The 23,577-nt window shown below is 52.0% G+C and overlaps 1 protein-coding gene across 1 annotated transcript; it reads right to left on the minus strand.

Annotated features, from left to right (window-relative positions):
- Positions 1 to 212: 212 nt before the first annotated feature.
- On the minus strand, positions 213 to 22,835 carry Slc45a1 (solute carrier family 45 member 1). The gene is made up of 9 exons (XM_051173801.1): positions 22,681 to 22,835; positions 16,988 to 17,408; positions 16,436 to 16,528; positions 15,871 to 16,095; positions 10,311 to 11,050; positions 6,536 to 6,693; positions 3,907 to 4,100; positions 2,015 to 2,220; positions 213 to 612 (listed from the first exon to the last, which is right to left on the minus strand). The coding sequence occupies exons 2-9, from the start codon at positions 17,382 to 17,384 to the stop codon at positions 346 to 348; spliced, it is 2,280 nt and encodes a 759-aa protein (XP_051029758.1). The 5' UTR covers positions 17,385 to 17,408; positions 22,681 to 22,835; the 3' UTR covers positions 213 to 345.
- Between the last annotated feature and the right edge of the window lie 742 nt (positions 22,836 to 23,577).

The raw sequence follows: 23,577 nt of genomic DNA on the forward strand, positions 1-23,577 counted from the left end.
GGCACCCGGCTAAGCTGTGGCAACCAGACACTGTTGCAGACCTTCCAGGGGGCTGGGAGATATCAGAAGCACCCTTGATGGAGAACCACAGTTGAGAGCCAAGTTACATCTTCACTTCTGATGAATGGTTTTCCCATGATACCACCATCCCCAGAGCACAGCAACTCCACCCACGTGGCCCCACGCCCTCACATAAGAGCTTCTAAAGGCTTTGCTTCGGTCATTTATTTAGCTCATATTTACATTCCACTGGAAGTCTGGCTGGCTGGCAAGGCCTTTGGTTTCTCGGTGGCCAGCCTGAAGCAGACCAACCGCCTTCAAGTCCAAAGTGGAGATTCTGAGACATCAGACATTCAACAGGAGGGGCTGGTGTTCCTCGTCAGCCATTTCACCAGAGGGAATTTCGTAGATGACGCACAGGGAAGAGTAGAGGCAGCCGAGGAAGGACACAAGGCTGGAGAAGTACATCACACCATTGGCACTGCCCACAGCTGAGGTCAGGGGACCCAGGACCAGAGAGACAAGGATCTGAGCCAGAAAGTACTGGCAGCTAAGCAGCGAGATGTCCATTCCCATGCCACGCCGTGTGCCATCTGCGCTGGACCCTGCAAACTGACCAGGGGACGTCACATCAGTTAGACCTGCCAGAACCTCCATTCAGAGGCGGGGAGGAGGGGACCCAGGGAGACCACAGCAGGGGTCAGCCAGTGTCCAGAGAGGTAACAACCAGAAGAAAGGCTGGCTTCTCTCAGGCCAGGCGGTACAGGGCTGTCCCTGGAGGGGGGGGGCACCTGCCTGGCCTCAGGGCAGTGGCTACACAATCCATGACATTTCCAAAAGCCACTTTTTTTTTCTGGTTTTTCTTTTTGTTGTTGTTGTTTTGTTTTGTTTTTCTAGACAGGGTTTCTCTGTCACTTTGGAGCCCTTCCCAGAACTGGCTCTTGTAGAACAGGTTGGTCTCGAACTCACAGAGATCCGCCTGCCTCTGTCTCCCCAGTGCTGGGATTAAAAGCATGTGCCACCAGTGTCTGGTTTCTTTTACTTATTTTTCAGGATGTGTTCTCACATAATCCCAGCTGGCATCTAACTCGTTATTCACGCCCAACTGAGTTACTACGCGGTAGCACACACTTGTAGTTCCAGTGCAAAGGAAGCGGAGGCAAGTGGGCCACTTTGAGGCCAGCCTTAGCTACATGAGACTATTGGGAAAAGCAAAACAAAAGCAAAGACTCTGTGGGGAGTTAGACCCCAGCGAAGCTGACAAAATGATCTGTAGCCAACAAGATGGCACAGTGGGTGCGGGGCTTGGGTCTAGTGATGCAAGCCTCACCTCACAGCCTGAGCATGATCTGCAGCTGGGCTGGTGTCTTCTGACCTGCACACACATGTGGTGGCCCACGCACACACCTTACATCACACAACGCCAGTTCTAAAACTCTGGCTGGATAAAACAAGCATAGGCCTTCCACTTCAATTTTGCTTTTAAAAACCCTGCCTCTCCGTCACCATGTTCCAGGTGTCCTCCTCTCCTTCCCGTGGACCCAGCCATGTGTTAACAGGGGACCACCTCCCCCCAGTACCCCTGTTCATACTGGGAGGTGGCTATGGAATAATCCCTTGGCTCACTGTGAAGATTGTTACTTGGACTGGTTTAACAAAAAGCTGATTGGCTGGTAGCCAGGGGGAATTGTAGGTGGGACAACCAAACCAGGAGAATGATGGGAAGAAGGGCAGAGTCAGGGAGATGACAGCCAGCTGTGGAGGAAGAAGGATGTGTAGACAATGAGGTCACAAGCCATGAGTCACATGGCAAAGTATAGACAGTAATATGATTTAACTTAAACGTAAGAGTTAGGTAGTAACACGACTGACCTATCAGCTGAGCATTTATAATCAATATAAGCCCGTGTGTCCGTTATTTGAGCATGGCTGTGAGACAGGAAACTGCCTGCAGGAGGTAGCCTGGGGAGAGTCTCTAAGGTGCCCGCAAGAAGCATGTGGTGATCATACCCACCTTCTTACTCTGGTAGTAATCGCAGAGCAGGGAGTAGGGCAGGGTGCAGAGCGTGGAGAACAAGATGCCGTAGGTGGTGCAGAGGGACAGGACCACGTACAGGTTCCTGGAGAGTGTGGCCAAGCCAGTGCCCAGGCCGAAGGAGAGGTAGGCGATGAAGTAGAGGGTACGGATGCTCAGGCACTCCTCCAGTTTCTCCAGGATAGCTGCAGGCAGGAAAAGGCTGAGTGGGTGCCAGGCTCTTCCCTGCGCCACTCTCCCCTGGGCAGAGCAGGGCAGGCAGCTTGTCCCCCGCAGGCCTGTGGCATGGATAGCAAGACCTGGGGTGTCCTCATTCACACCTGCCACATAAGGGCCCTGGGGCTTCTCACATCAAACGGTGAGACTCCTGAAGGCTCCGCAATGTGGTCCCGTGCCTGGAACGGGAGCAAGTGTGCTGGCTGTCAGCACACCATGAGCTACCCAGAGCAGGCATGGCCAAGTAACACAAGGCCACCCGGCTAGGCGGCCCAGTACTCCCAAAGCGCTGACCTCAGGGCTCACACGTGAGACTAGCATCTAGTGTGGGGTCTCTAGGGATGAGCTTGGCTTAAAAGATGCTGAGCACATAACAGGCTATTGCGCTGAGCTACACCCCTGAGGTCCCCTGAGGTGAGGGAGGTCAGAAAGGGCAGGCGCACACTGCAGCGTGCAGCCTGGTCTCCACCTGTTTGTTACACGCGTGCGGTGCTACACCATGGAGCCCAGAGCCCTGCAGATGCTAAGTAATCTCTCCCACCATGAGTTACACCCCACACACAAATCCCATCCCCCCAGCCGCCTCTCGCCCCACCTTCTCAGCCTGACTTTGTGTGGCCCCAGAATAACTTTGCACTTAGAAAAAAAAAAAAAAAACAAAAAAACCTTGAATATTCATTTAGTGTGCATGGTAGAGTTGGGGTAGGGGAGACATGCGTGTGTCGTGGCACACGTGTGGCAGTCAGAGGACAATTTGCTGACGTCACTTCCTTCCACCATGAGGATTCTGGGGATCAAATTCAAGTCATCAAGCTCGGCAGCCAGGGCCTTTACCCACTGAGCCATCCCTGCTGCTTTGAGCTTTTAAATGACAAACTAAAGGAGCTTCTGTTTGTTTTTGGTGGCACATGAAGACTCTGATGCCACATCTCACAGAACACACACAGGTGTCATCGGCTCAGGGCCGATGCTGGGTCCCCCCTGAGACATCATGACTGCTTTGGAACCATTCGGCACCTCTGGGAAGCTGCAACAGAGACACGATACTCCTGAGTCTGGAAATATCTGACCTCACCCTAAGACCCCAGGAGGACACTGTAGGTGCATGCTGCCAACCGAGTCCCAAGGGGACTGTCCTGGGATGAATGGAGCATGGTGTCCCAGGAGCGCACCCTCGGGCTCAGCTCAGACTCCAGACCCTGCCCACCCTGCACTCAACACTCTAGGCTCTCCTGCTGCCCACATCACAGCAGGTGCTCCCTTGCCTCCTTCCCAGGCCTCCTCCGGCCCTGCTGTTCTGTGCAGCATCGCGAGAAGAATGGGGTTAGCTGTCAGCCACACGCCTGCCTGTATGTGGTCCCATGGCTTGCCCCCAGACCTGCTTTGCCCTTATGTGTGAACCCATGGTCTGGACAAGTCTAGACATGTCCCTTTTGGGGTGCCTCCTCCTTGGAGACCTGACACCCACAGACATCTACAGATGCCTGCACCCCAGACATCCTCTCGGTTCAGGACAGCGCAGCTGGTAGGCCCAGCAGTAGCTGAGGACTTGAACTAAAGACAGGACCACTCCCCGCCTGCAGGGCAGAGACTCTTGGTCCTTTACCGTGAAGTGTGCACGCAGCGGGGGTTGGGGTTGGGGGGGAGGTGGGTACCTGAGTAGAAGGCCGCACTGAAGGCATAGATGCACATGCCCCAACAGCCCATGGTCACACCGCTGTTGTACTTCTGGTAGGCCTCCGACGTGTGCGGTGCCTTCGGGTCGCCCTGGAACACCACCTCTCCCATGAAGTCCGTGTAAAATAGCAGCATGCCCTCAAATGAGAGCCACCCTGGAGGGAGACAGAGGCTGTGACCCTGGGTCACTCAGACTGTGGTTCTGTCTTTCCCACCAGCACTCTTACTAGACGGAAGTAACACACGGAAGTCAGACATGGTGGTGCATACCTTTAATCCCAGAACTCAGGAGGCAGAGGCAGCCAGATCTCTGTGAGTTCAAGGACAGCCTGGTCTACAGAGCGAGTTCCAGGACAGCCAGGGCTGTTACACAGAGAAACTCTGTCTTGGGGGGGGGAGTTCAAGTCTAGCCTGGGTCATGTTAGCCAGGGTCACTGTGATTTGTAAAGTAACTCCATTTTGGTTGAAATGTGGCAGTGTCCATAACAACAATAATTTAGTTTCCAGAACTGTTGAGTTTGTTATTTCTATACTCTTGCCTGGCTGTCCCACAGACCCTCACCCAGCAAAGGCTGGCCAGGGATGTTTATCTATCACCTAACATCCTTTTTTTTGTGGTTTATTTGACAGGGTCTCTCTACATAGTCCTGGCTATCCTGGAACTCACTCTGTAGACCAGGCTGGCCTTGAACTCACAGAGATCTGTCTGCCTCTGCCTCCTGGATTCTAGGATTAAAAGTGTGCACTGCAATGCTTGGCTTGGAGAAATAATTCTTATAATCAGGAAGCAAGTTAATGCTGGTGATTTTCAGCAACATGGAGAAGAATATATTTAGTCAGGGGGAATATATTAAGTTTTTTTGTTTATTTTTGAAACATAATCTCCCTATCTCTACAAACCCCCAGCTGTCCTAGAACTCAGTATGTAGACCAGGATGGCCTTGAACTCACAGAGATCCACCTGCCTCCACTTCCCAAGTGCTGGGATTTAAGTCCTGTGCCACCACACCCATCAGGGGAAAAATATATGGAAATGCAAACTGCAATGTGGGCCTGCTGTGTGACGCGACCCTGCTTCCAAGCGCTACTCTTTGAAGGCTGCCAGCAGCTTCCTTGGCTGAGGAAGCCAAGCCGTGATAAACGGTCACCGCAGCTTCTACTCCATCAAGGGATGATGTTATACTCTGTATGTGTGTGCTGTGTGCGGAGGTCAGAGGTCAGCATCAGGTGTCCTCAATCGCTTCCCAGCTTTTGTTTTCTTTCTTTCTTTTTTTAAATGAAGTGTCTCTCACTGAACTTGGAGCTCCTTGATTGGCTAGCGTGGCTGGCCAGCAGGTCCCAAGGATCCTTCTGTCCACACGTTACCAGTGCTGACATTACAGATGTGTGCTGCCATGCCCAGTTTTCTGTGTGGGAGCTGGGGAGCCAAGCTCAGGTCCTCATGTCCGTGCGGCAAGCACAGTATTAGCTGAGCCAGCTCCCCAGCTCCCCAGCTCCCCAGCTCCCCAGATTCCCAGCTCCCCAGATTCCCAGCTCCCCAGCTCCCCAGATCCCCAGCTCACCAGATTCCCAGATTCCCAGCTCCCCAGCGCCCCAGATTCCCAGATCCCCAGCTCCCCAGATTCCCAGCTCCCCAGATTCCCAGCTCCCCAGCTCCCCAGATTCCCAGATCCCCAGATCCCCAGCTCCCCAGCTCCGATTAAACAATTATTATTGTTTAAATTTGAGATAGGGTCTCAAGATACAGGTGGGCCTGGAGCTTGCAATGTAGCTGAGAATGGACTCAAAACTTCTAACCCCCTGCCTCCACCTCCTGAGTACTGGGATTATAGGCATACTTGGTCTTTGCAGTGCTGGGGATAGAATCCATGCAAGCTCTGTACCAACTGAGCTGTTGTCTTTAGCCCACCAAATATTATTAAACTCAGTTCCACGACAGCAAAGTATGTCCCCACACAGACACATGATTTAACCCTTCCCTGGGTCAGACTTCTGTGTCCCTACCCTACCTAGCTTTGTTGGCATAAGCTGTACCCCACTAAACACCTGTCACGTGGGTTCTCGGAGCCATCTGTGATTTTGGTTTATGTAGGACACCCTGCAAAGATCACTGTGAGTAGTGACAGTGCCTGTCACCAGGTGATGGTGGCACACGCCTTTAATCCCAGCACTTGGGAGGCAGAGGCAGGAGGATCTCTGAGGCCAGCCAGGGCTATGTAGAGAGAGACCCTGTCTCAAAAAATAAGAACGTCTGCCTGTGATGTCAATTGTGTCCCTCTGAATGGCAGCGCTAAATTACTACAAATCTGTCATCCTCAGACCTTCAACAACTCAACAACAAACAACTAACGGCCAAGCTGGCGTCTTTCGATGTCACCGAGTGCCAAACCCTGGTGGTTTAAGAGCATCAACAGGTATGCAGATGGGGGGAGGGCTGCATGTTTCACACCTGAGAGTTACATTCCAGGAAAGGGGGTCCCTCAGTGACCTGGAGGAGAGCCTCCAGTGCAGACAGGGGAACCTGAGAACCCCAAGAAGTGAGGGCTCTGTGCCCAGACCCGGTGCAGGCAGAGCGCTGGCTGCACGTGGGCACAGACGGGCCGTGGCTCACCCAGAAAGTGGTTGACACAGAGATTTCGCAGTGCCTTGGGCATGTTGTAGATGGTGGAACAGAGGCGCCGCAGGGACAGTGGCTGCTCCGGCTGCTCACTGGAGCCGGTCAACTCGCTCTCGTACTTCACCCCGTTCAGGAGGATGTTTGCGACCTGTAACAGAGCCACTGAGTCAGCCACATCCCACCAAGGCATGCGATGGCGTGTGCTGAGAAGCAAACACAGACAGCACACGCTGTGTGTGTGGGGGGACTTCTGTCTTTTCTTAACTTTTTATCTCATTTACCATTATTAGTGGATGTGTGTATGCATGGTGTCTGTGTGTGTGTGACGTACATATGTGTATGAGCACAGACATCTACATGCCACAGCATGCATGTGGAATCAGTTTTCTTGTACTGTGAGTTCCAGGGATCAAACTTAGGTCATCAGGCTTGTGCAGTAGGGGTTCGTTTACCAGCCGAGCCTTCTCACTAGACCCAGTCTGCCTTCTGACGGGGCGGGGGTGGTCATAACCGAGCACTGGGGGAGAGAAGAGCTGTGGGTATCTTGTCTGAGACCCAGGAGCAGCTAGAGGTGGAAGTTCATTGTGAACGCCTCACAGTGTGATACAGGGCCTCCCCTGTCTCTCACACAAACACGCACACAGAGAAAGGAAGTCCCTCAGGAAGTGGAGATACAGTTAAAATAAAGACAGATCAGGGAGAGGGGAAGTTGGTAAATGCTTGTCATGGAAACATGAGGCGTGAGTTCAGGCTTCAGAACCTGGGTTAAAGGATGCCACATTCATTTGCAATCCCGCACTGAGAAGGCAGAGACAGGCAGATCTCTGGTCTTGCTGGTCGGCTAGCCTAGCCTACATGGCAAGTTACAGGGCCACTGTAGGCCCTGTCTCAAACAAAACAAAACAAAACAACCAAGGATGTTGTCTAAAGAACGCCCAAAGTTGACCTCTAACCTCCATGTATGTGCACACACATGTGCGCATGCACACACGTGACACACGGATCACTGCTAGCCCAGCCAGCCCTCACCTTCTCCCCTGTGGAAGAAGGCTGTGAACGCTAATTCAGAGGGACTGGAGACACCCATTTAAAACACGATGGGTCTCCTGCCACATGGAGGACAGGGCCGCCCTGTCTGGGGGGGGGGGTTCAGATCATGAGACACAGACACCCACCCATCAGCAGAATGAAAGGGGCTGAGACACAGGCATTCAATGGCCCCTGCAGGCCCCTGGCATCTCTCTCCCCAGAACTTTGCCTGGGAATGAGGTTTTGCTCCGCAGTACCTTGCCTGGGTTTGGAGCACGGACTCCAGGGTGAGGGAACCCTAGAACTAAGCTGTTTGGAGAATGAGGAGGGAGGAGGAGCTGCTCTGGGCGGGGCGGGGGGGGGACACTGTGGCCACTAGACTGTCTTTATTGTTGTTGTTTTGGTTTCTTCAAGACAGGGTTTCTCTGCATAGCTTTGTAGATCAGGCTGGCCTTGAACTCTCAGAGATCTGCCTGGCTCTGCCTCCCCGGTGCTGGGGTTAAAGGTGTGCGCCACCACAGCCAATCTGTTGCTTTTCAAAACAGTATTTCTCTGTGTTACAGTCCTGGCTGTCCCAGAACTCGCTCTGTAGACCGAGTGCTGGGATTAAAGGCTTGCACCACCACCAACACCCCAGGTGGCTGCACCGGACTATTTTAGTGGGACCGGAAACAGGAAGCCGTAGTTCGGGATCACAAAGCAGCCATACCAGCGAAGCTTGTTCCCTACACCTGCAGCAGAAGACAGCGAAAACCTGAGCCTGGACGTGTTCATATTTAGCTCACACTTTCCTTCTCTGTTTCCCTTCCTTCCTTCCTTCCTTCCTTCCTTCCTTCCTTCCTTCCTTCCTTCCTTTCTTTCTTTTTTTTTGAAACAGGCTCTCATTAACTTTCCAGGTGCTGGGATTACACACATGCACCGCCACACTCTGTGTAAGAGAGGGTTGAACTGCGGCTCTGTACATGTTAAGCTCTCTGTCAACGGAGGGCACTGCCCAGCCTTGAGCTGACTTTTACCATTTCCCTCCCTCCCTCCCTCTCTTCTTTTCTTCCTCCCTCTCTCCATCCCTCTCTCTTTCTTTCTCTTCCTTTCTTCCTTTCTTTCTTTTTTAAAATATGCATTGATATTTTGCCTGCATGTGTGTCTGTATTAAGGAATCAGACTCCCTGGAACTGGAGTTATAGACAATCGTGAGCTGCCGTGTGGGTGCTGGGAACTGAACCCAGAATCTCTGGAAGAGCAGCCAGTGCCCTCAACTGCTGAGCCATCTCTCCAGCTCAGATTTTAGTATTTTCAAAGAACTTACTGCTGACAGAGCAGAAGCTGGGCGGGAACAGAAAAAGGGGGAGCTGGGGGCCTCGGGTTCATTAAGACCTGAATCTAAGAGCCATCAGAGTTCTGTTAAACAGGATACCCATTTGACAAAGGGCCAGAGAAGCTACCTGGATGTCACTGAAGGAAGAAGACAAGCCTTGATTTGTGTTGCTAGGAAACATGTCCTCTGGAAACATGGTCTGAAACCCTGTCCAGCCCCTGGGCTGCCCTCCACGTTCGGACCTCTGCACTCTTTCCGGGGAGGAGCAGCCTCTCTCACTGCCCAGCCCTTTCTCTGGCAGAGGCAGTGGCTCTGGCTCAGTCAGGCGGTGGCATCTGTGGCCTAAGCAAAGTGTCTCACTGGATCCTGCTCCAGACTACCTGGCCCCAGAACTACCTCCCTGAAGAGACCGGTGCAGGCTAGATGCCTCATAGGGCTGTGGCCTAGAAACTCCAAGTTCCCTATCGCTCTCCTGTGAGGGCTCCAGGGCCAAAGGGGCGCAGACATGTCTACCTAAATAAGAGGGCATCTTAAAGGAGATCCTCCAGGGGTGGAGGGTGCTGTGTGAGTGTGTGTGCACGCGTGTGAATATAGGAATACATGTTTACATGTACAGGCCAGAGGATAACCTCAGGAGGTGTGGTTACTCAGGCACTGTCTCACCACAACAGCCCCTAACGTGGCTTCTGGGGACCAAACTCGGGTCCTCATAATTTCAAGACAAGCACTTAACCAACCTGGGCTCTGAAAGTAACCTTCAATAGCAACCAACAACTTCATGGCCAATCTGACACATAGTAAAGGCACTTCAGCCTTCCAGAAGACTCTGCCCCTTTGCAGAAGACACCCTTGAGCCCGCAGCCTTTCTGGGTCAGCTAGTCTGACATGAGCAGGGGCAACTGCTCACATTGGGGGGGTCCCAGAAGACACCACAGGCTGCTGTGGTGGTCCCTTCTTCCTTTAAGACTCAGATCAGGGCTGGAGAGATGGTTCAGAGGTAAAGAGCACTGTCTGCTCTTCCAGAGGTCCTGAGTTCAGTTCCCAGCAACCACATGGTGACTCACAAACATCTGTAATGAGATCTGGTGCCCTCTTGTGGCCTGCAGGCATACATGCAGACAGAACACTGTATACCTAATAAATAAATAAACCTTAAAAAAGGATTCAGATCTGTTGGCACCATATGCAAGGGCCCGGTGTGGGCAGCGGCTGGGCCGCTGAGGGAAAGCGGTGCACAGCATTTACACCACGCTCTCTGGAAGGGTCCCGGCCTCGGTTTTCCTTGGAGCATAGGTGACATAAGGCTTGCCTGAACAAAGCCTCCCATCTGGGGACTCAGGCATCCAGAGTACCATACCCACATGCAAAGGCAGGCATCTCTGAGGCCACACTTCCCCCTCAGCCTCTGACTGACCGTTTACCTGCTGACTGAAGGTCACGTTTCTTCTCCTGCTGGCTTCAGGACCATTTCCTCTAGCCACATCTGGGAGAGCCAAGGTCTGGGGCCTCTTCAGGATCCCTGAGGCCCGTGGCTTAGAGGTGTCCAGAGAGCCTACCCTTAGCACATCTCCATCCGAGCCCGAGGTCAGGGCCCCCTCTCTCCTCTCCAGATGCCCCCTCTCCTGGCAGTAGAAGCCATCCGGGGCCCGGGGGAAACTGACACTGATGGCCTGCCTGGGGACGCTGCTGGGCAGGGCCAGGTAATTGTCATGGCCTGCCGTGAAGCAGTCGATGAGCACGCTGTCTATGTTGGAGGTGTCAAAGGATGATGCAAAGTCATTGAGGCCTGTGAGGGAGTTGTCCCTGCTGATGAAGCTGCCGTACTTGGGGGTGAGGGGGCTGGGTGGTGAGATGGGGCTGGAGAAGCTGGTGTACAAGCTGGTGGCTGTAGTAGACGGGAGGGCATCACTGGCCCCCTCCTCCAACAGGACAGGAGGGGAGGGGGGCAAGGGGAGGCTGGGGCTCTTCATCGCTGTCCTCTTCTCTCCCAGGGGCTGCAGGGGCCTCTCAGGGATGCTAATCAGGGTAAGCACAGTTGTGACACTCAGGGTGATGGCGGTGAAGATGAAGATGACTCGGAGCTGACCCCCCAGGGCCCTCCCGAAGCCAGTTTTGTCCCAGTGGATGCCCCCGACCACATAGCCGAACCCTCCTCCAAGACCTGTGGAGAGAAGAAGGATTCAGGCCAGGAGAGTCCCCGGGAAAGGTGGAGCCATCAAAGTATGGAAGTCCATTCCAAGGACCCAATGCGGTGTCTGTCAAAACTACACCCCAGCAAGTGAGGAAGACTTGCTGAGGGGGCCCCATGGGTGTCCCTGACACACACCCCAGGGCCAATTGGCTACTCTCTTCTCCACATTGACCTGGGGGCTTGGCTCCAGGGCAGGGAGCAGAAGGACAAACTGCCAACCCGCCTTCCATTTGAAAGGAAGCATGTTAGAATCCTGGGAGGGACCGTTTGAACCCAGTCATTCCTTTGCTTAAGACGTGTCCAGCTTCAGGGCAGCACAAACACACCAAGACCTCATCTTCAACATACAAGCCAGTGTGCACATGAGCATGTCCCTTGGTATCGGCCTTGTGCAGGGCCACCGTGAGGAAAGTCACTTCTAAGGATGGCCCCAAGTTCTGGGGATGCAATTGGGCTTGACAGCAAGTGCCTTTACCCACCGATTTATCTCAGGTGAGTTTGGGTCCTGCCAATTAGCTTTTGATGCATCTTTTGGAGGAACCATTGAAGATTTGAGACCCTTAAACAAGGGCAGGTTTCATAAGGGTGTCATTCATTTTATATTGAAATTAATCTAGTACTGTATGTGTCTAGCCCTGGCTCATTGTGTAGACCAGGCTGGCCTCAAACTCGGAGATCTGCCTGCCTCTGCCTCCTGAGTGCTGGCATTAAATACATACATCACCACACATGGCTCTACTTTTTAAATTTTTATTTATTTGCTTTTACTTTATGTTTATGTTTGTGAGCATGCTTGACGTGTGTGCAGGAGGCTGTGGGGGCCAGGAGAGGGTGTCAGATCCCTTGGATCTGGAGTTACAGGTGCTGTGAGCCCAAGACCTCTACAAGAGCTCTGAGCCATCTCTCCAACCCCCTAAACTGCTATTTCTAAATGGGCTTTTCCTCCCCTTCCATATCATTTTGTTATATGTGTTTTAATTTGGGAAAGCTGAGGTCTCTAGTTTTTGTTTTCAAATTAAATTATTATAAATTTTACCCTGTGTGTGTATGTGTGTGTGTGGGGGGTCCCATACCACAGTGTGTGCGTGGCCGTCAGGGGACAACTGTCAGGAGTCGGCTCTGTCCTTCCCCCATGTGGTGTCTGGGGGATCAGACTCAGTGTGTGGGGCTTGGTGACAAGTGCCTTTACCCACTGAGACATTGTAATGCCCCTTCTTGTTTTGAGATGCTTGCTTTGCAGTCCTGGCCAGCCCGGGCTCACTCTGTAGACCAGGCTGGGCTTGAATTCCGGGCACCTTCCTGCCTCTGCCTCCTGAGTGCTGGGCACAGTCACCACACTTGGATGACGGTTGTCTTTTACTTATTGATTTACTTGGTTTTTCAAAACAACATTTCTCTGTGTAGCTTTGGAGCCTGTCCTGGAACTCTCTCTGTAGATCAGGCTGGCTTCGAACTCACAGAGCTCCACCTGCCTCTGCCTCCCGAGTGCTGGGACTAAAGGCGTGCGCCACCAACACCTGGCTGACTGTTGTCTTTTGTTCACCCTGTGTCACTAGGATCAAATTGCCAGCCTCTGGCATGTTGGGCAAGTGCCCTGCCGCTGAGCTATGCCTTAATTGCAGAGCATCACAAGCCAGCATTTGCTGAGTTTGTGCACTGCTTTGCACATATGTCCCGGGAAGCCTTAGTAGGTGCTATCACACAGTGTGACAAGGTTGACCTCCTGCCCCCTCTTACTGCCTCAGAGCAATCACTCTGTGGGGTCAGTGTCTCCTTGCCGCGTCCCCGACTTTGGCAGGAACTCATTTCATGTCATTAAGCACAGACATGCCTGTGTGAACACAGCATAGGTACACAAGCATGAATACCCCAGATTCGTGTGCACGTATTGAATTGTGAGCCCACCTACTCAGAAATAGCTTGTTAACTAGTTCTGAAGGCATTTTTTTGCATCGTTCAAGAATACGCCCAGGACAGGCGCAGATTGACTGGCCCCAAGCGTGAGGCCAAGCCTGGGTGGCACAGGCCTGCTTAGCCCCTCCTTTCCTGCATATCCTCGGGGTCTACAGGGTTGTGCTGGCTAAAGAATGTTAACTTGACACTAACTACAGTCGTCTGAGAGGAGGGGCCTCCACTGAGAAAATGCCTCCAGGAGGTCGGGCTGTGGACCAGTCTGTAGTACATTTTAATTAGTGATTGATGGGAGAGGACCCAGCCCTTTGTGGATGGGGTCAGCCCTGGGCTGGTGGTCTTGGGTTCTATAAGAAAGCAGACTGAACAAGCCGAGGGAGTGAGGCAGTAAGCAGCTCCCTCCATGGCCTCTGCATCAGCTCCCGCCTCCAGGTTCCTGCCCTGCTTGAGTTCCTCACTGACTTCTGTCAGTGCCCTATGGAAGAAGATGTATGTCACATGAGGTCTGTTCAGGCGTAAGCCACAGTGCTATGAACCACCAGGCCAGTGCGAAGGAGGTAACAGCATGACCAACACTGTCTTTACACCGAACGAGGCAAGGTTGGGCAGGGACAGTTCATGTGGCCATCTCAGGGATGCTTGCTGTGCCGGAGTTTGTCTCGCCCTGGGAGGAACATGGCTGCTGCGGGTAAGACTAGACTGCCCTGCCCACTTACATTCATGACTCCATACTTGACATGTACACAGGTGGCACTCCCATCCACAAGGCCAGAATCATCCTGGCTTTAAAATGTTCAGGGGAAAACAAGCTGCCTGTACTAAACATATACAGACTGACAACATTCTGTAGGTATTACAGTTTGATGACGACTCATGAGGGATGTGTATGGGGTGTGTGTGTGTGTGTGTGTGTGTGTGTGTGTGCATGTGTATATATACTGGTAAACATCTGAGTGTGTCTGTGTATTGTATGCATGTGTGTTTGTGTTCATGTGTGTGTATTGGTAAACATCTGAGTGGGTGTGTGTGGTATGCATGTGTGTTTGTGTGCATGTGTGTATATATTGGTGAACATCTGTGTAGGCGGTGTTGTATATACATGTTTGGGTATTCATAATTGTGTTTAGAAGCCAGAGGCCAGTATTGAGTTCTTTCTCTGTTACTTTTTAATTTTTTTCTTTTTAAATACAGGCTCTCAGGAGCTGGGCAGTGGTAGCTCACATCTTTAATCCTAGCACTTCAGAGGCAGAGGCAAGTGGAGTTCTGAGTTTGAGGCCAGCCTGGTCTACAGAGGGAGTTCCAGGGCAGAGCTACACAGAGAAAACTTGTCTTGAAAAAAACAAAACAAAAGATAGGGTCTCACTACATTACTGGTTAGTGCTGACTGTCCTGGAACTCACACTGTAGACCAGGCTGACCTCACATTCAGAGATCCACCTGCCTCTGCCTCCCCAGTGCTGGGATTAAAGGCATGCACTATACCTTTTTAATTTTTAAAAAAATTCCTGTCTTTATTTACTTATTTTAAAGTTATGTGTATGTGTGGGTTGTTGGGGGGGTTGTTGGGGGGTTGTTGGGGGGGGTTTTGGGGGGTTTTGGGGGGGTTGTTGGGGGGTTGTTGGGGGGGTTTTGGGGGGTTGTTGGGGGGGGTTTTTGGGGGGTTGTTGGGGGGGTTTTGGGGGGGTTGTTGGGGGGTTTTTGGGGGGGGGTTGTTGGGGGTTTTTTTGGGGGGTTTTGGGGGGTTGTTGGGGGGTTGTTGGGGGGGGTTGTTGGGGGGTTGTTGGGGGGGGTTGTTGGGGGGTTTTTTTGGGGGGGTTGTTGGGGGGGGTTTTGGGGGGATTGTTGGGGGGGTTGTTGGGGGGGTTGTTGGGGTTTTTTTTGGGGGGATTGTTAGGGGGTTGTTGGGGGGGTTGTTGGGGGGTTGTTGGGGGGTTGTTGGGGGGTTTTTGGGGGGTTGTTGGGGGTTGTTGGGGGGGGTTAAGTGCCTGAGCACAGACTTGCACCGAAGCAGGAAGAGGGCACCGGACCTGCTGGACTGGAGGTACAGGTGGGAAAGTTTCCGTGTGGGTGCTGGGGATTGACTCGGGACCTCTGAAAAAGCAGTAGACAATCTTAACGGCTGAGCCATCTCTCCAGCCTCCCCTCCCCCTCCCCCAATGATTTCAGGATAGTTTCTTGACTTGTTTACTTAGTTGAGACAGGGTCTCACTGTGCAGCCCTAGCTGGCCTGGAACTCACTATATAGACCAGGTTGGCATTGAACTCACAATGATTTGCATGTCTCCTGAGTGCTGGGATTAAAGGAGTACATCTTACCCCTCTCTCCCTCCCTCCCCCTCCCTCCCCCTCCCTCCCCCTCTCTCTCCCTCTCTCTCATTAGGACCTCATGTATCCCAGTTCTGCATCAGGCTATGTATTCTGAAATGAGTTCCAGCCCCTCACTTTCCTGCCTCCTAAATGCTGGGATTACAGATGTGCACCAGCACACCTGGCTTACACAGTGCCGGGGAGCCCTAGGGCTCGGTGCACACCAGGCAAGCACCCTACCTACCTACTGAGCTACCTCTCCAGTTTCAAGATGAGTGTTGTCTGTTTCTTTACTTTGGGGCTGTGGTGTGCGTGCCCTGTGCCCTGTGGAGGTCAGAGGGCATTTGTAGGAATTAGGTGTCTCCTTCCACCATGTGGGTCTTGAGAGTCAGACTCAGGTGGAGCATCTCTACCAAAGATAAATGCTGGCCATCGTTTCCTCAATGCCGACCTGTATCTTTCAACTTCATCAGCTTACTTCTAAATCTGGAGGTCGGGAAGGAGCACCCCAGCCGCTAGGGGCACATCTGAACCCCACAGCACTGCAGCCTCGCCTTTGGGGAAGTACTCACCCGCCATGAGGGCGTGGATGTTCAGGCCTCGGTCCTGGTCCACGGGGCCACACACATCCATCATGTAGGCGTGGCTTGGGTTGTCTGCTGAGTCTGCGCTGAAGTCCATCAGCACCACCCCGCACACCGTCAGAAGGATGCCCCATTTGTGGTTGGTGGCTGTGTCAGCCAGGGCCATCCCAATGTCCCTTCCGTTGAGAAGGAGTGACAGGCCCAGCAATGCCCCTGGAAACAGAGAGACCAAGTCACTAGAGGAAGTGGAGCCGTTCTCTGTCCCTGGGGCTCACTTCCTAGGTTGAGACTGAGAAGCCTGTAGGAGTCACCTGCAGACCCGCAGAATTCTCACTCAGGACAGGCTTTTCATCCCATATGCTGAACGAGGACAAGAAGAGCTTTATTGGCTTATTAAAACAAACAAGCAAACGATTAAATGATTTATCCTCAGTGTTGGCTCAGGCAGGGTTGGGCCTGGAGCTGCCAGGGAATCGCCTGAGCCTCTCTTCTGCCTCCTCCCTCCCTTCCTTGTCTCTTTCTTTCCATTTTATTTCCATGCCAAGCAACAGACCTATCGCCAGGACAAGTATGAAAGGGCGCCTCCTTCCAAACCTTGAGGTACATCGGTCACTCCAGGCACCCAACAGAGGCTGCAGCAGGAATCCTGAAACAGAGCAGGGGGCGTTATTGCCAGGGCAGCGCCACGGGGATGCAGAAGCAGCAGCCCGCACTCCCAAGGCACCGGAACTTTAAAGCAGCAAGATCAGGGTTGGTGGCTAGAGCGACCCGAGCCACCCCAGACCAGACCTGCTCTACAAGACACCAAGCCCCGCCCTCTCCCGGTTGCATCAACCTCATGGTTCAGATTCTGCGCTGAGTGCTCGGAGCTGAGCGTGTTGGATGATAATCCTGGGGTCTGCCTAATGCCTGCCCTACCCTCCAGCACAGATCAAAGAACTTGGAATACAGGACGTGACCGGCCATACCTGTGTCTTCCCATAGCCCCATACTAAGGAGGGGAACTCAATTCCTCCCTCGTCCCCTCAGGTCCCTCAAGCTGCTTCAGCAGAGGCTTCTGGAAGCTTCCGGAGATTTCCAGAGGCCGACCACCATCGGGGCTCACCGAGGATGGGGCTGATGAACCACACTAGGCTATAGAGCTGGTCGGGCAGGCCCATTTGCAGGAGAACCGGAGTCACGTACGCCGTCTCCATGGCGTAGCTGAACTCGATGCCAAACAGAATGCAGCCGTTGAAGATCAGCTCCCAAAACGACCTCTGGGGATGCAAGTCTCCAAAGTCCACCAGCTCAATGGGACAAGGGGTGTTGGGGGGCGGGGGTGGAGAAGGTCGAATGTGCTTCCTCCTCTTGGGGTGGCGTTTGAAGTTGTTGGCCCGGTGGCTGATGTGTCGTGTCATGGACCCTGAGTAGCCGGAGATGGGAGACCTCCACAAGTCCTGAGCAGCCACACTGGGGAAGAGGGCCTCTCCCGGAGGGGTGCTGCCTGCTGGGGGGATCATCGTAGGCAGGGCTGGTGGCTGTTGCTGTGAGGGACACCCATTTAGGGACAACAGTTACTTCACAGAGGTCTGCGTGGTGCCTCCATCTCCCCCCATGAGCCCTTGCCCTCCTCGCTTGCTGTCCATCCACGTGGGGAAAGCTAAGCGCGCACGCAGTACTTCCCAGTCCATTCTGTCTGTCTGTCTCTCCAACCCCTGCATTCGGCCCCTAGCAGAGCCCATTGCTCAGGGGCTGGAGCAGAGCCCTTCACATGGGGTAGGAGGACAAACGGGAGGCTCCCTCTGTGCTTAGGGAGAGAGCCCCAGTCCTCAAGCTTCCCTCAGTGCTCCAGGGGTGCAGTTTGAGTGGGGACTGACACACAAAATGAGCCTCTTGCCAGAGAGGGGGTGCTTCGAAGGTCTTGCCTTCCTTTGACTGTTTGACGGTCCCACAGGACTAGACACCCAAAAAGTGTAGGCAGGGGTCGGGAGCCACCTGGGGGCTGAGCACTAAACTAGCTTACTCATGATGAGGGACAGCCCTTCCTGCATGGGGTGAAAAGTGTTTTATATAAGACTTCTTCACAGGAGCCAAAGGGGGGGCCAGATGCCTGCCTGCCCTAAAGCATCAGGGAGTGTGTGTATGTGTTGTGCGGCGTGTGTGTGTGTGTGTGTGTGTGTGTGGCATGTATGTGCGTGTGGTGTGTGTGTGTGTGTCTGTGGCATGTGTGTATGGTGTGTGTGTGTGTCTGTGTGTGTGCGTGTGGTGTGTGTATGTGTGTATGTCTCTGTGTGTGTAGTGTGTGTGTCTGTGTGTGTGTGTGGCGTGTATGTGCATGTGGTGTGTGTATGTGCGTGTGGTGTGTGTGTATGTGTGTGTGTGTGTCGTGGTGGGGAGATTGTCACGAGTCCTTTCCTTTCAACTACTATTGAGGAGTGGATTTTCAGTGAGTTGAGTATGGTCTAGACCTCTTGTCTAGGGCTGGAAATGTAGCTCAGCACTGGCCTCATGCATTCCAGGCCTGGGCTCCATCTCTACAGCCAGAAATGAATGAATGAATTTAAAAACAGCCGCATAGGGTGAGAAATAAATTCTTTGCCCCCAATGTATTTATATTTTGAGAAATTTTTACACCACCCCAGCGCCTAGTAGGGAACTGGGAATGCAAAAGCTCCCTCTGTCCTCTGACCCCTATCCTTTGCCCCTTGCCCTTTGCTCTCTGCCCTCCAGGGTTTGTTGCTCAGATCGTTCTCTGAGCACCTTACTGCTTTTTGCCCTTTAGAAACAAATCTAGATTATAAACTAAAGGAATTGATTCTATGATTCACACTGTAACCAACATCGTTTTCCCTCAACACAGGGATAAGAAGGCTGAGGCCAGAGGGGAGGAACAGAGACCCAGAGCAAGGATGTTCCAGAACTGTCCAGGTACAGTCTACCTCCCCCACCCTTATAGATTCAAAATTCACTCCATGTGTGTTCAGACTCCTGTACTACTCCATAATGCAGGCATCTCCACCGAAGAGACCAGTAGTGGAAATGATTGCACATAGAGATAGGATTCAGAGCACTCACTCCTCTACACTCTGATGGGAGATGCCATTCTGTAAATATGTTTCTTTTATTGGTTAATGAATAAAGCACTGTTGGCCAATAGGAAAGCAAGATAGGCGGGACTAGGAGACAACGGGGATTCGAGGCAGTAGTGAGGAGGAGTTAAGATGTAGAGACTGGAGAGAACAGAGGCTGGGCCTTCTTTCCGGTAAGATGAGACCACGTGGAAATACTTAGATTAATAGAAATGAGTTAATATTTAAGACAGAGCTAGCCAATAAGAAACTAGTAACTGGCCAACAGCTTTATATCTAATACAGCATCTCTGTATGTTACTTGGGGCTGGCATGGTGGTGGGACCAGATCAGCATGGAAAAACCGCTCATAACAACCCTCCATCCAATTCCCTCTATCTATACTCCATCCATGCACCCATCCATCCCCTATCCACCATCCATCTATCCACCCTCTATCTATTCCCTACTCATTCACTCACTTGCCTACCATCCATCTACCTCTATTCATCATCTGTCCAGCCAAATTCATGCACCTACTTCCCAATCCTTCTACTCATATTCTCATCTCTCCACCTGCCCACCACCCTTTCAAGCATCCCAACCCATCCTCCCGTGTGACTAAGTTCTGACCATCGAGACACAGAGCTCAAAGAGATAGGGTAATGCCATAGTTCTTGCCTTCAAGTTCAGTTAGAAAGTGAAGGAAATTGTTCCAAGCAGTGGGAATCTTCCACATGAATGAGAACGAACTAGCTGAGGGCCACAGTGAGGGTGGAGAGAGATGACGTCACCAGTACAGCATTCACTGATGGCGAAGGACCTTGATGCCCTGCCTAAGAGGTGCATTTTACGTGAGGTAATGTGACTTATCTGGTGACCTTAAAGATTCTGTCATGTAAAATGAGGACAGGTGGACCTGAGAACCATGTAGACAAGTAATACCTCATTTAAAATATAGTTTACTTGCGAAGAGTAAGTCAAGACTAAGGTTTTAGGGGCTCCAGTGATGGCTCAGTGGGTCAAGGCGCTTGCCCTAGGACCCAGATGGTGGGAGAGAGCCAACTCCTGCAAGTTGTCCTCTGACCTGCACCGGTACCATTAAATAAATAAATAATAAATGCAATTAATTTTGTTTGTTGGAGATTAACAGTTTCAAAAAGCTTAGGCTTGTGTGTGCTTCCTTCCTCTAGCTCAGGGACTTCTCAACTTGCAGAATTGTCACATGACCAGCCCTTCTTCCAGAGTACAGGTAGGTGCTAGTGACCCCTGGAGCTTCCCACTTTGAAGGCCTGTGTCCTTGGAGCCAATGTGACATGGGTGTGCTGTGAATTTGCTTCAACTCTACCAGTTGGTCACAGCACTTATTCCCCCCTTCCAGGGTTCCTGGGCCCTCCCTACGTCAGAGACACAGTATTTTATCCCCTCTTTGCTATCTGTATTCTACCCAGAATAAAGTGCACGTAAACCTACAGGTGCTAGGAACTGCCCCCTTACCTGGGCATGGTGATGCAGGCCTTTAATCCCAGCACTTGGGAGGTAGAGGCAGGAGGATCTCTGAGTTTGAGGCCAGCCTGGTCTACAGAGTGAGTTCCAGGGCAGCCAAGTCTACACAGAGCAACCCTGTCTCAAACAAAACAAAACAAAAGGTCCCGAGAGATAGTTCAGCAGTTAAGAGCACGTGACTGCTCTTCCAGAGGTCCTGAGTTCAATTCCCAGCAACCACATGGTGGCTCACAACCATCCGTAATAGAATCAGATCCCTTCTTCTGGAATACTCATATACAAAAAAGACATGAATAAGTAAAGAAGTAAAATGAACTTAAACAAACAAACAAACAAACAACCAAAAAACAAAACAAAACTACCCTGTAAATATCTGTGTTTTCCCATGGTTTTAGGTGACCCCAAGGGGGTCAAGACATACAGGTTGAGAACCGCTGGCCTGGTACATGAACCAGAACTAACCTGGAGTTTGAAGAATGTCTTCACTTAGCTTTCTGTTTGCATTGGAGTCAGGTCAGAATAACCTTTAAAAAATTTAATCTCTGTGTGTGTGTGTGTGTGTGTGTGTGTGTGTGTGTGTGTGTGCGCACAACACATATGTGAAAGTCAGAGGATAACTTGCAAGAGCTGGGTCTCTTCTGCCACCCTTTGAGTCCCTGAGATGGCACTCAGGTCATCAGACTTGGTAGCAAGGGCTTCTACTTGCTCAGCTGTCTTGCCAGTCCCCAAATCATCGTTTTTTAGTAAAATAAATAATAAATAAATATGTATTTTTCTGGGATGGGGAGATGGCTCAGGGGATAAGGGCACTGGCTCTTCTTCCAGAAGACCTGGGTTTGGTTCCCAGCACCCCCATCAGGTGGCTCCCAACCACCTGAAATTCCAGTTCCAAGGGACCCAATGCTCTCTTCTTGTTTCCCAGGCACTGGTGCACGCACACATGCGAGCACACACAGTCACACACACACACACACACACTCTCTCTCTCTCTCTCTCTCACACACATACACACATATGAAAATAAAAGTTACAAATAAAAAATGTGTTTGTTAAGAGCTTTGGAAAATTTTATACTAAGAAAGTCCCTTTGTCTGTGGGCAGTGAGATCTGTCAGTGGGTGAAGGGCCGCATCTTCCACCTTTTTAGAGAAGCGATCTCTGGCTTGCAGCTGGATACACTAGGCTAGCCCAGAGCTTCTGTGGATTCCCCAGCCCGGCTTCCCATCTCACTATATGAACGCCAGGACTGAAGATCTGGTACCATAGCTCATGGCTTTAAATGGGAGCTGGGAATCCACATTCAGGTCCTCAGCTTGGGCAGCAATGTCTTCATCCCCAGCCTGGGCTGTTTCAATGCAGCTGACTGACAAAACAAGCCTCATCCAGGTAACTCCAATACTTAAGAGTATCTTACTTGGAACCAACCATTTTCTCCTTTCTCTGTAAAAGAAAAGTGTGTGTGTGGGGGGGGGCGGTGAGGGGCTTCCATCCATGGGGTGGTTGGGTACCACTTCCCTTTTGCCTCCTGGATTCTCAACGCCAATAGTTCAGGCCTCTCCTCGGCCCTTTAAACGCTGGTGTAGCCTTTAAAGGGTTTCAGTCAGTAAACTACCACCCAGTTCTCACACCTCATCTCCGGGACTTGGGCTCCTTCCCGTGGGCCAACTTGTCCCCAGAGTCCGGGCTAAGAGCTCACTAACTTGCCTTTGATCAGCACCTGACTCTGCTTCCCACAAGAACAGAAAAACAAACGTTGTACCGACTCCAGGAGCTGTGAGATGTTTCTGTCCAGGAAGGGGGTCAAGGGACCGCTTATCACCCTTAGCATGTCACCCTTAGCTATGTGACTCAGGACAGTGCTAAGACGACAGGGTGCTGTTCCCAGTAACCCAGACATCCTGGGAGATGGTTTACCACAACCCTTGGCCAGCCAAAGGGCTCAGCCTCGGGGAGGAAGTGACCCGGAAGCTGATGACACCTGCCCAGGTAGCCAGGAACAGGCCCGGGGCGCAATAAACACAGCAGACGCTGGAAGCAAATTTCCCCAGACTGCCTCTCCCTCCAGGCCTGTGGGCACTTCATCCTGGAGGCTCCATCCTCAGCTTAATTCACTAGATACCCAAGGAGAACAAAGGTCCCCATGCCCGTCCGGAGCCCCCAGCCTGGGCACCACCATCATCCTGGGGCCTAAACAGCAATGCTGCGCGGAGCTGGGTGGAGGGAGCAGGAGAAAACGCCGGTACCTGTGCGTCCAGACGGGAGGCATCCCTTTCTCAGGCTGGGCTCCTGGTTCTTCGGGGTATAGCTCCGTCCCAGCCCGGCGCCCCCAGCCCGCCGCGGTAGCTGCAGCATCACCCCGCGGGGCGGGGCTGTGACGTCATGGCTGCATCCTGCCGCTTGGTCCTGCAGAACGCCCTTAAAGCAGCCACCGCGCACCTTTGGGGGACAACCCGAGTCTGTAGGCAGAAGGCAGGAAAGGGAGGCACAAAAAAACATGCAACAGTTTACTTTTCCGTGGTCGTAAATGCATTATAAAAGCACTTGCCAGAGCCTGTGAGCCTCCTCCCCGAGCCTCAGTTTAAAGGAAATGCGTACATTTTTGTATCTTTAATTGTCAGTAAATAGTCACATGTTTATTTACAGAAAACAAGTGCTCCCTAAATATTGTGCCCACTGCATTAAACCAATCTCCAAAAGTATCACATTTATTGTTCTGGCCATAAATCCATCAGGTGGCTGAGCTATGCTGTGCTTTATTCTAGAACCCCGTATAGAGAAAAAAAGGGGAGGGAGGGGGGACTTCCTGACCTGGGGTTGATAGGTTAGAGAGAAAGACACACATTAAAAAGGATAAATAAAATAAGTAGGGGCTGGAGAGATGGCTCCATGGCAAAGATGCTTGCCAAGCAAGCCTGGAGATCTGAGTTTAGTCCCAGAACCACCCACTAAAGGTGGAGAGGAGACTCAACTCCATTAAGTTGTTCTCTGACCTCCCCCATGGCCTCTGTCTCTCTCTCTCTCACACACACACACGTGCTCACTCACACTCACACACACTCACATACACTCACACACACACTCACATACACTCACACACACACTCACATACTCACACACGTGCTCACTCACACACTCACACA

Source organism: Phodopus roborovskii, unplaced genomic scaffold, assembly GCF_943737965.1.
Source record: "Phodopus roborovskii unplaced genomic scaffold, PHOROB, whole genome shotgun sequence".
In the NCBI taxonomy this organism is placed as follows: domain Eukaryota; kingdom Metazoa; phylum Chordata; class Mammalia; order Rodentia; family Cricetidae; genus Phodopus; species Phodopus roborovskii.

Excerpts from the sequence above, each read along its gene's own strand:
- Slc45a1 (XM_051173801.1), bottom strand. The coding sequence starts at position 17,384 with ATGATCCCCCCAGCAGGCAGCACCCCTCCGGGAGAGGCCCTCTTCCCC. Across the intron at positions 16,096-16,435 it reads CATACTTGTCCTGGCGATAG|GGGCATTGCTGGGCCTGTCA; the intron begins GTCTGTTGCTTG and ends CTCTGTTTCCAG. Across the intron at positions 613-2,014 it reads ATTACTACCAGAGTAAGAAG|TTTGCAGGGTCCAGCGCAGA; the intron begins GTGGGTATGATC and ends TCCCCTGGTCAG.